The following is a 12,110-nucleotide window of genomic DNA, read 5'->3' on the forward strand; positions in this document are numbered from 1 at the left end:
TCGTTAGGAGAATAACGTCCACGCCGGCCGTGACTCGAGCGTGGAGAGATATTTGACGAAAAATAAGATTGATAGCAAGCACTTGCAAAATGTGAAATGGTTCAAAGCTGGGGTTTAGGGGAAAAAAAAATGAGGTGCGATTTTTCCGACATGCCGCGTCTGATTTCATCTACGTCAAGCTTCGGTGCGCAATTCTGAATATACGGCAACATTTAAAAAAAGGGGAGAAACAAAAAAATGACATTTTAAAAGTTATTAATCGAACAAGGATGATGTAGCTGTGATGCAATTTTTGCTAATGTGCAATTTTTTTTTTAAAGATAGTCAAGGCTGCGTATTTCTTTTAACTCATTCAATCCCAAAGACATATATTTGCGTTCAATCCTAGATACTATTTTACATCTCTTTATTTTTTCAAGGTGTTTGGAGTCTAAAAATAGCTGCTACAAAATGAATGAATTAATTAGAGTAATCAATGACTCCAGGTAGTTAAATACTCAAGTACAGTGTTCCCTCGCTATAACACAGTTCATCTTTTCGTGGCCTCATTGTTTCGCAGATTTTTTATCCATCAAGGTTTCAATTTTGATCCTTATTAAATGAGAGGAATCTGAGAAAATGTTAATGCCTATCTGAAAAAAATATAAATTGTGGGGTAAGGGGTTTTATTGCTTTGAAAAATATAGTAAGGGAAAAAAATGAATTATTGTGTGTGTTTTTTTTGGAACACAACCCCATGATAAATGAGAATGACATTGAACACGTTAGATAATTAAGTACAAAATCATATTTCGAACTTCAATCCTCGAGGGCCGGTATCCCACAGTTTTTAGCCCTCTCTCGCGAATGCACCTGGTTCAAATTAGTATCATTTTCAAGCTGCTGCAAAGCTTGCTAATAAGCTTATCATTTAAATCAGGTGTGTTGGGGAGAGAAAAATTGCGAAACACGCAGGATACCGGCCATCAAGGACTGGAGTTGGACACCTGTGTTTTACTTTAAGTAAATACTAAAGTAATTAAATAGTAAAGTATTGAAGTACTTTCAGAACAAATTTTCTAAAGTAGAAGATTACTTTTGGAATTTAAGAACTAAAGTAAATGATTTACTTAAGTAGTTGATTACTTCTGCATTTAAGTGCCTAAAGAGCGACTTCTTTCGTACTTAATCCGTTTGATACCAGCCGTTTTTAGACTGTCCTTTAGCCAAACACTTGAAAAAATTTGAGACGTAAATAAGTATTTGGGATTGAATGCCAGGGCTTTTAAAAACGTCAAAACACGTCTTTGGGATTGGATGAGTGAAAAAAAAAAACTGCTCATCCCTGTTAAATTCATGTGCAAACAGGTACTTAATTCAGGCACTTAATTACCTAATTATTGACTTATTTAGTACTTAATTGTTTTTGTACCAGCGGTTTTTAGACTGTCCTTTAGCCAAACACTGGAATTTTTTTTTAGACGTAACTAAGTACCGTATTTTCCGCACTATAATGCGCTCCTAAAAGCCTACATTTTTTTTAAGCTGATTGTGCGCCTTATAATCAGGTGCGCCTTATATATGGATCAATATTGAGATTGGGCTTCGTAGATGGGGAATGAACTGATAACGTAAGCTTTACCTGTTTCTTTTGTGTGTTTACAGTTGAACAAGGTTGGTCAAATTGACATTGAGTTATGCTATTGATAGCTTAGAGTTATTATTTGAGATATTATTGTTATTAATTTGAGTATTACTATATTGTGATTGAAAACGTTTTAAAATATGTCATTGATTGAGGGTGCGCCTGATATATGGAAACTGTTTTAAAATATGTCATTAATTGAGGGTGCGCCCTATAATCCGGTGCGCCTTATAGTGCGGAAAATACGGTACTTGAGATTGAATGCGAGGGTTCTTAAAAAAGTAAATCTTTGGAAGTGAATGAGTAAAACAACAAAACAAAAGACTGCTGAGTCCCGCTAAAGTGACGTGCGAGCAGGTGCACGGGACGGGAAGCCGGCGTGAATGTACCTGAGCCCATATCGATGAAGGGGTAGTTGACCAGCACCAATTTGTTGAAGTTGAACTTGTAGGTGAACCTCTTGCCTTTGGTCTTGTGGAGGATCCTCTTGTTGTAGTAGTACCTGCGGGGGCCACAGCGCAACGTCATCAACACCTCCTCGTCCCATTCACGCCGCGTACCGGGACGTGGCGACCCCCCCCTCCCCACCCCCGCGGCAAGAACATGCGGCGATATACGTGAAGGAAGTGAGGCGCCGTGAGTCACGACGAGAGAAGGTGGAGGAGTGAAGAGCGAGCGGCTGACAGCTCATCTAACAAGATGATCAAATGGCCCCGCGTGAGTCACGCAGCCGAGCGAGCCTCGGGACTTTGATTCGGCTCTCGCTCCATTGTGAAAGACCAGAACTTCATTCTGGGAGGATTCTTTATTCACATTTTCCACACGCCGGCTGCATTCACACTTTCTGATGTCAACAAGTTGCAAAGCTTATGTCTCCTTTCATAACATTACATGTGCTTCTCTCCGCGTTTCATGAGGAACGCTAACCGCACGACTCAACAAAGCTGTTTGCGCTCTTAACACATATGCATTTCTTTTTAAGAAGCGACTATTTTGCAGATTTTCTTGTCGAAATATTTGATAAATAGGTATGGAGCGTCAGGAGGGGACCTCAAATTTTACAGACGAGCGAGAAAAGGATAAAAAACTGAGAAGCGTCGTCAAAGACATTTTTCACGCACAATAATACGCAGCGCAAGTTTTTTTTTTTCCCATGAAAAAATAAGGAAACTACATTTCAAAATAAGCACAAAAAAATCCAAAATTCCGCCAAGTGGTCCCATTGTATTGGCCTGTACAAAAATAATTATTTTTAAACCAAGAGCACCAGCTACAGGCGTAAATAAAAACAAAAAAACAGGTGCTTCATAATAATATATGTCCTGAAAAAAAAACACGTTTACTTCTAATCTCTAGATATTCAGCAATTCCAGAAGACAGATTGCAGTATCATCATCAGTTTTATTTCTCTTATCTTTGAACTCTTTCAATACATTTTTCACACTATTTTTTCTGAACTTTAATGTTTTGAAGCATGAAAGTTTAATAAAACTGAATATTACGCTGCAAACCTTTTTTTTTTTTTTGCATTAAAAATTATCAAACAAACAATTTCGAATTTGGGCTTTTGGCACAGTTTATGTAAAACGATACAAATTAGCACAAAAAAAAATCACAATTTGGTCTTCTTTTCTTGGCCTGTACACAAATCATTTCCACCGCACTACTGTTCATTTTGAAACCAAGAGCACCATGTACAAAAGTAAAAAAAAATAAAAATATTATTGGATTGCTTCACATTCCAATTAATTTGCTCTTAGATTAAAAAGAAAAACAGCCTGTTCTTGTCACAGCATTCCAAAGCATGACATTAGATTTGCTGACGAGGAAGTGTCCTGACGTGCATTTGCGAACTGCTCGTTTCATAGTCATTTCCAAATCCGGAACGCGTGCACCAGACAGATGGCCGACAATTTGTCAGAAACGTTAATGTCGTCGTAAAGGCAGATTGTGCATCGGATGCGATTTCACAAGGAAGGTGTACCTAATCAAGTGTCCGATGAGCGTTTCCAAGCGACGGGCGCTCAAAATAAAAGCCAGACGCCGGTGGCGTCGGGATCGACGGAGAAGCCCGACACGTACGCGCGAAAGAACACACACGTGGCACCGGGTCGCCGCCGGACCGACCCGCGTGGCTTTGAAGAGCGCTTGAACTTCCCTCGGCCGTAACGGGCCGTTGGCTCCGTGCGCCCGAGTCACGGGCGGCTGCAAAATTCCCGCTCGACGCGAAAAATAGGAAGAGCGGAAAATAAGGCGCAGATGGCCCGGAGGAGGGCTGACATATAACAAGGTGTGAAACCCATGTGTGTGTAACGAGACAGCGCAACTCATCCGCCGAACCATCCTGCCGCACCAACCTACAAGACAGGAGGCGACACGGATGACAAACCGCGCGTGAGCGCGTGTGTGTGTTATGTACAGCAAAAGAACAAGCCGTCCGCTAAATAAAACCCCAATAACAACATCATGCATGTGCGCCACAAAGGACAAAGGACCGTTTCTAAAATGAGCTTCACATTAGTGTCAATCTGACCCGGGCCGCTTGACAGACGAGAAATGACGAATATGAGCGAAGAGCGGCATTGGAAATGAAAAACAGAAGTCATGATGTCCACTCCGCTAGTTGCCAGGAGGCTAACGTCATTTTAGGAACCAGATTTTATGTTATAAAGTTATTTTCCATCCTTAGAATTTTGGGTCCATCTTCAGAGGTTTTCCGCTGTCATAAAATCAAATTGCTGCAGAAAAACCAAAAAGGAACGCGGGTGCACACAGGTTGCTAGCATGTTAGCCCTTAGCGCCTGCTAGCCATAAAGCGGGAAACACAGTGACATAGAGCACGATGACTTAAATTCAGAAATGTCAACAATAATTTAAGTTTGAGAAGTAACAGTATTGATACTGATTACAGACTAATTTCAAGGTTTCAGTACTCGTGATGGTAGCTGATACCAGAATGGCTCCTTGCCAGTGGCCGTTTTACGACCAGGAACTATAGAAATGATTCATTAAAAGAACAGAAAATTGTCATTATTTTCACAAATTTCTTAGGAAAACTGCTATATTGGAAAACGCAGAGCTTCCAAATGATTTCATTATTTTTGGGACACAATCTTTAGGACCAGTTTTATGATCACATACTAGAAATGACAAATTACAAGAACAAAATATTGGTATGATATTTCATGCAATTTTAATGAAGATGCTATATTGGAATTTAGAATTATGTTATTGTTTTGTGGGGACATTTTATGTAACAAAAGTACTTATTCATATCAATATTTGATTGAGGACCCATTAGAGTATCGATCTGAAAAAAGTGATATCGAACATCCCTGGTTGAAGATATCCTCATTTTTTAAGTGGGGGAAAAAAGGTTGAAAACAGTTGGACTGAACCGCAACGACTAACAATTATTTTGTCATCAATTAATTTGCTGGTTATTTTGAATGAATCACATAAAAAAACATGATTTAATTTCTCGCCCTTTAATAAAAAAGGGATACTTTCTTAAAAAATAAATAGATAACAAAAAGGATTTTTTATTGATTATTATTTGATGAATAGTTTGGTCGCTTATTGCAGAGAATAGGCTGAAATATACTTTTTTTCAAAGTAAAAGCAGGTATTTGCAATTTTTTTTACCTTCACACAATGATAGTATTCTTTCATAGAGGACAGATTAAGCAGAAAAAAATAGTGTCGAGAGGCTGAGATTTTGAGCATTTGGACAATTTTAGGTCTCTAAACTGTTAAAACCGCCAATCCAATCTTTGACGTTTAAAGCCGTCAGTGGCACTGAACGAGTTAACATTACGGCTGCATGTCACAAGTTTCGTATTTCTCATCGATCCGCAAGACAAAAGTTTGCTCGGCTAACGCTAGAATAAAAAGCATTCGCACCTGAGGGCGCGGCTGAGCTTGTCGTAGTTCATCTGCGGCTTGCACTTGCGGGCGCCCCACAAGCGGGCCACCTCGTCCGGGTCCTTGATGACAAATTCGCCGTAGTCGCCCTGCCAGGCGATGACGTCATGGTACTCCTCCTTGCGCAGCAGTTCCAGGATGAAGTGCCACAGCTGGATCTGCCGCGAGCCCGGGCTCGACTCGGGCTTGTAGGCCCACTCGGGGAAGGCGAACCCTGCCATTGGACGACACATCAAAACGCAGGTCAGCTGGGCGATCGGGGAACCAAGACAGGAAACGAGCGGCACTGTTTTATTTGACAGCTTTTCAAAGTTGACCATTACACTTTAGCTAGCTAGCACGTTATTAGCACGCTATTTGCTGCTTGTTAGCAGAGCCTCATACAGACAAAAACAAACAAAAAATATGTAATTTGGATAAAATGTGATTAAAGAAAATTTGTGCTAATCACAATTACCTCAGCCATTGTAATATAAAGTAGGATAACAGTTAAGCCTTTAGGTCAGTGGTGTCAAACATACGGCCCGTGGGCTAGTTCTGGCCCGCAAATGGGTTTAATCTGTCCCGCAAGAAGATTTTGAATGTAAAGTATAAAAATGAGCTGATTTTTCTTCAATAATTAAAAAACTAGAAATGTTTTATGATTAATAGTAATCTTAATGTTTTATGATAAATACTGATGTACTATTTTGAACAGTTTTAAAAAAGAAAAATACATCTAAATAATAATGATGATAAAAAGTTGTTGTTTTAAAGTTCTATAAATATACACCATGATTTTAATGGCCCGGCCCACTTGGGAATAGTTAATCCTTTATGCCAGGGGTTCTCAAACTTTATGGCGTCTGGACCCCTTTTCGGAAAGCAAATTTTGCGTAAACAAAACAAAAAAATACTTTAAGCCAAACAAAAGTGTCTGGTTTATTCATTATTAAAATTTAACTGGTTCAATTGATTGTTTCATTGACGAGTCAATTTAATATTATATAAAATGAACACAACACAAATATACATATTTTTTATTCAGTCAGACAGCGGACGACAACTTTATGCAGCCCACAAGCTAAAGGAGTTTCACCTATTTTTTTGGGGGGGGTGTGGGGGGTGGGGGTGTCTTCAAGAAAAAAAAAACCCAAAAAAACCCAATGCACCATTTAAAAAAAAAAATCAACACACTTTAATGTCCTTTGAAATTGACTTGTCGACTGTTACTGCTGCTCAAAATCTTTATTAAAGTGCATCAGCCACTTAATACTTGAAATCATAAATTAATTTCCTTTTTTTTTTTTAATGAGTGTGACTCAGGGTACAACTCGGCGTGTCCAAACTCCAAAATCTTAATTCTTGCAGCTGCTTTCTCAGCAGCACAATAGCTGGAACGCGGCGTGCCGACTTTGCCTGCGTTGCCGGGAAAAAGTCGGGCCGGCCGCCACCATGGGCGGCTTCCCGCAGGCGGCGGTCGCATCACCGGCGCGCCGCTATCGAAGTGGAATGGACGCCGTTCAAACGGGCGGATCTCGGCGACGGTGCAGACAAAATATAAGCGCGGTGGTGGGTGGCGGTAAAAGACTCAACGTACGGCCTTTAGAGTCCCTCACACACGTATACGTAGACGTACACACACACACCTCATTAAAACCAGATGTGCTTGGCACTCGGATTCAGCGCTGAGGTTAGGAAACATATGGGCACGATATAACAATACTGCTTTTTCAACGTGTGTGTGTGTGTGTGTGTGTGTGTGTGTGTGTGTGTGAGAAAAAAGCCCTATGGCAAGCACTTGGATGCAAACGCTTTCCCACACTTTACGAAATGTCCAATCTAAATAGCAACATTTAGCACGTGCTTTAACAAACGCTTAAGACGCGCAAACAATAACGAGACTAATCGGACATGTCACATAGGTACATGTGCACATCTGGTACGTTTTATTGGACCATAAATGTTTCAGGGGCAGTGTCATCAAAGCCCTGGCGAAAACATGAAAAGCAGATAAAGAGAAATAAAGGAAGACACACCTGGCGGAGAAAATGGCCGCCCACAGTCAAAAGGTATTACAGCATGGAGCCCAGATGGCCATCAAAGTAATTAGGCACATAAAGCTGCTTTTGGGACCCCTGTTCGTTATTTAGGAACATGTCGGGAAATGCCGGGAGAAGTAGCGAGTGTCGGGGGCCCCGAGTGTGAAGGAAGTCGGGTATAGCAGATGATGCATAAAAATTAATCAATGAATCGTTCTTAATCTTCACTAATCTAGAGTCATTGTTTAATATAATATTGTCTGAATCAGCAGCCCCCAAACTACGGCCCGCGGGCTGAATCTGGCCCACTTATGCATTTTGCCCGCCCCCCGGAACAATGCTTTTTTTTTTCCACACACCAAAAAGGGGTATTAATATTTGGTTAAGTGCGGCAATACCTCTTTCAGTGCCAAGCGCTATTGGAAAAAAAACCCTCCAGAGGTCCAGTATATTTAGCATTTTCACTCATGTTTCAAGGCCAACAGAATATTGTGTGCTATGTACAGTATGTGTAAGTATGAGTGCTGCCATATGAAAGATTGACTTCCATTCTTCAGTTAGAATTGATGTAGGTAAGAGCTGTGTTCTAAGTGTGGAAACTTCCATCCAAAGGTCACAGTTAGCACTACAGTGCTAAATTGGCTTATATTTGATAAGAATCAATCAAGAGTGTCAGCTACCCTCCATAAAAAAAATGTATTTGACCAGAATTTTATTATTTATTAGACGAGAATATTCGTCCATGGCACTGAATGAGTTAATATTGTTATTTATTTTCTATTTTTTTTCCACAGTCAAGATCCTGGAAAGGGGTGTTAATATTTGGTTATGTGTGGCCTTCTGAAAAACAATAATCGTACACGCCCAGATATCTCTGCAATCGTCACACTTTTTGTTACAAACTGACCCGGCTCCCCATCTGAGAAGAGAAGAGTAATGTGGCCCTCGGATGAAAAACTGGATTTCAAAAGAAACAAATCCCATGTTAGATGACGGATTGTTCTTATCAACAATATTTTACTCAAACAAAAACGGTCAGAATACTGAACTCAAAAAACAGTGGTATCTGGTAGCGTACGCGCGTGTGCATAAGGCTACGTGTGCGTGCTGACTCGGCACATTCTGCCTGCACTGCGCTGATTTACGTTAGCAGCTCATTTACAGCCTGAGCAAGCAGCGACAGGACTCGCTCCTTATCAACATGGCACCATGACAGCGGCTTTAAAGGCCCACGTCACACATGTCCCTCTGCCCAGGAAGCGCTAGCCGGGTTAGCGGCGGTAATCGTTCACAGGCGTGGAGAGAAAAATGAAAAAGAAAAAAAAAGGGACAGAATCAATGTGCATGGGATTGCCCTTGTGATAAATCTGTGGCTAAACGGCGGAAAACTGTGATCCACATTGCCCCGCTGGCAAAACTGAACACATTCGAGCTGCCTAATAGTCAAGTGAGATTGGCTGCAAGTCACCAGCGACACTAATGAGGAAAACTCCAAAGAAAATGCATGGATGGAGCTGCCTAATCGTTTTCATGGAAAAATACTGCTCATCCCGGCTAGGGTGGCAAGTTTTACTGGTTAGCAGTTTTAAAATTCGAGAAAACTAAAGTCGTTTATCGTTTTTGGATGGAAAGAAGAAAGAAACACTTAAAACATTGCTGTTTAAATTCAAGGTATACAGTGTTTTTGCAAAATGTTCACACATCGTTGCAATGAATTGATGAGTTACTTCATGCTCCAATTCATTTTCTCTTCATACGAAAAGAAACAAACTGTTCCTATAGTGGCGTTAAAAAACATACAATTAGATTTTCTGATACCCGCAGAAACCCAGTGAAAAATTTTTTTTGCAAAACGACCAACAAACACAATTTGGCAATAGGTTGCTTCATTTTTCAATTCACTTGCTCTTCGTTTGAAAAGAAAAATGGACTGTACCTGTCTAAGCATTCCGTAGATTTCCTTATACCTGCAGAAATCCTGTAAAAATCTCATGATAGATACATCAAAGGCATTTCAGAGGGAAAGCATTGAAAGAAAACACTAGGGAGCTGAAATTTTGCCCAGATGGCGACAAGATGTCAAAATTCAACATGGCAAGACCACATATTTCTATCACACTTCCAGGGGTGTACCAGTCAATAGCTAAATACTGCGAGTATCACACGCACAAGTTTTACGTCTATTGTTGTTTTTTTCTGTCAATCAATCAGATTTAAAGTTTCAGTTTCCATTACTTATTCCAAAAATAGATTAGATACATTATTATTTCAAGGTAGTAAAAAAAATGTATAATGATTCAGCTCCTGGTTTGAATAATAACATGTCAGAAAATAAACCAAAGTGTTGTAGTCTAGGGGTGGGCAATTCCAGGCCTTGGGGGCCGGTGTCCTGCATGTTTTCCCGTTTTCTCTCTCAAACACACCTGATTCAAACGATTAGGATTATTCTCAAGCTCCAGCAGAGGTTGTTGATGAGCTAATGGTTTAAATCAGGTGCGTTAGGAGAGAAAACTGGAAAACATGCAGAACACCGGCCCTCGAGAGCCGGAATTGACCACCCCTGTTCTAGTCTAAAGAAAAAGCAGAGAAAATCATTTTCTCGATTCAACACAACGCTAAGCGTAGTTTTATGGGGATGACATAAATCTGACAGTATTTATTTATTTAGTGACTAGTCAATAGATGATTGTCCTCTGAGTTAACTAAGGGATGCACTGCGTGACATCTGTACGAGAAAGAAGGACCAAACCTCTGTCCAGCGGATGGGCCTAAGCATCGATTTTTCTATCAATTCATGCATCTAAACGAAAGAGTAGGAATGAGCGTGATTCAGCCTGCAGACAATGAGGTTCTTAGAAAACGCATCTGTCAATGGGTTCCCATCACTGGCGTGCACGTGGCGTACGCGTGAACGTCTCACGTAAGCGCCGCTGTGGGCGAGCTGCTCACGCGCTCATACGGCAGGTTAGTGGGCGAGGTAAGCGGGTTCGTACGTGGGCGCGTGGAGCACGTGCACAAAGAACACAGGAATAGTGAGCACGCCCACGGACGCGCACGCTGACTCACGCCGCGCTGGCTTTTGTCGTCTCCCTTTTCCCTTTCGCGGCGGCCCGCCCTCGCGCCCGCCTCCCCGAGACGCAGTCGCCTGGCAACGCAAGCTTTTAAGCGCTAAAAATAAGTGGCTGACTCACGACTAGATGGGATTCAATTACGGAGGGGTGGGGGAATAAAAGTTGCCAAAGGAGTTTGCGGAGCTTTGGGCTGTCGGCCAGAGAATCGGCTCACATCTGGACGTAGGGCAGACGTCAAGACGTCCGGCGAAAATGCTGCAAAACCTGTTTGGTACACATGACGTGTGCAGTCGGTTTTATTTCTCAGCACGTGATGCTGATTTATCAAGCATCTTCGTGAAAAAATGGCCTAAAAGGGGGATATAAAATGAATAAAATATACATTGAGAAAAAAAAATCGTGAAGTCAGCAAGTCTCCACAGATATTTCACATCACAGGGTTTCCATATGGCAGCCACAATGTGAACAAAACTTTTTTTTTCCCCGATCAGCGGTTCTGAAATGGGAGGTAGAGGAAGGCACATAGGGTGTATGAGAGAGATTAACATGGTTTCCGCAGGCATTAGCAAATCACATCTTTTCAAATTAAGAGCAAATTAATTGGAACATGAATCCACCCATTGCAAAATTGTGTAACTGTAAATATTTTGCCATATGCCTTTATGATGTGGATTAGAGGAGAATTTTACGACGGCAAGCCAGAAATAAAGATTTATCTTCTAGAGTTGCTAAAAAAAACAAAAAACAAACAAAACAAAACAAAAAAAAACGCCAAAAGCAGGTGTGCCCATTGTGTCAAACCCAGTCGACCGGGGGCCCGCCTAGCTATTGTTTGTCGATCGCATGACATCTCACTATACGAAAAAAAAAAACATAGCGTAAAAACTTTAACAGAAAAAGGAGATTTTCACTGGTAGATGGGGGAGGTGGGCTGCTGGAAAAGTAGATTTCAGGGCAAAAAAGATTGGCCACCCCTGGCCTAAAGATGCCACTACAACTGTCGTTGCAGAGTTGATTAAATCCGCGTGACACGGAACTTCGTTGCATTGGTTAGCAAGTGCGTAGCTGAAAAAAACAACAACACAGAAGCGCTGTTTTAGTCACATTTAGATATTTTTGATACCAATCCAAAAAAAAAAAAAAATCAAAACATGCTTCCAAAGCTGTCAGCAACAAGTTTCTGTAGCGCGCCTCCCACTCCGTGCATTCAAGCCTCCCTTCCTCCTATTCTTTGCAGAGTCTATATTTAGCCCTCGCAAAGGTCGTCTGTGACTCAGGGGCACGACGGCGATGCGGCGAGGCCAGCGGGCCGCGTTAAACGGCGACGGATGGCCGCCGTCCAGTGTGGGAGGTTATCCGGATGCCATCAGCCTGTGCGCAAAAAGGCAGGAAGTCGACAAGAAGAGGGCCGGGGAAAGGGGAATCTCCCTGACGCGGAAAGTTAACTTCCAAAGGGAATAAATAAAAGAC

The 12,110-nt window shown here is 41.4% G+C and overlaps 1 protein-coding gene across 1 annotated transcript in view; it reads right to left on the reverse strand.

Annotated features, from left to right (window-relative positions):
* erf (Ets2 repressor factor) overlaps window positions 1-12,110 on the reverse strand; it is a 34,247-nt gene that overhangs the window by 4,972 nt on the left and 17,165 nt on the right. The window contains exons 2-3 of the mRNA XM_088404971.1: window positions 5,528-5,762; window positions 2,014-2,126 (exon numbers count right to left, since the gene is read on the reverse strand). Of these exons, the coding sequence (XP_088261097.1) occupies window positions 2,014-2,126; window positions 5,528-5,762 (348 nt within the window). The remainder of the gene's footprint in view (window positions 1-2,013; window positions 2,127-5,527; window positions 5,763-12,110) is intronic.

The sequence above is a fragment of the Hippichthys cyanospilos genome, chromosome 21 (genome assembly GCF_059441005.1).
Source record: "Hippichthys cyanospilos isolate Australia breed blue-spotted pipefish chromosome 21, RoL_Hcya_1.0, whole genome shotgun sequence".
In the NCBI taxonomy this organism is placed as follows: Eukaryota; Metazoa; Chordata; class Actinopteri; order Syngnathiformes; family Syngnathidae; genus Hippichthys; species Hippichthys cyanospilos.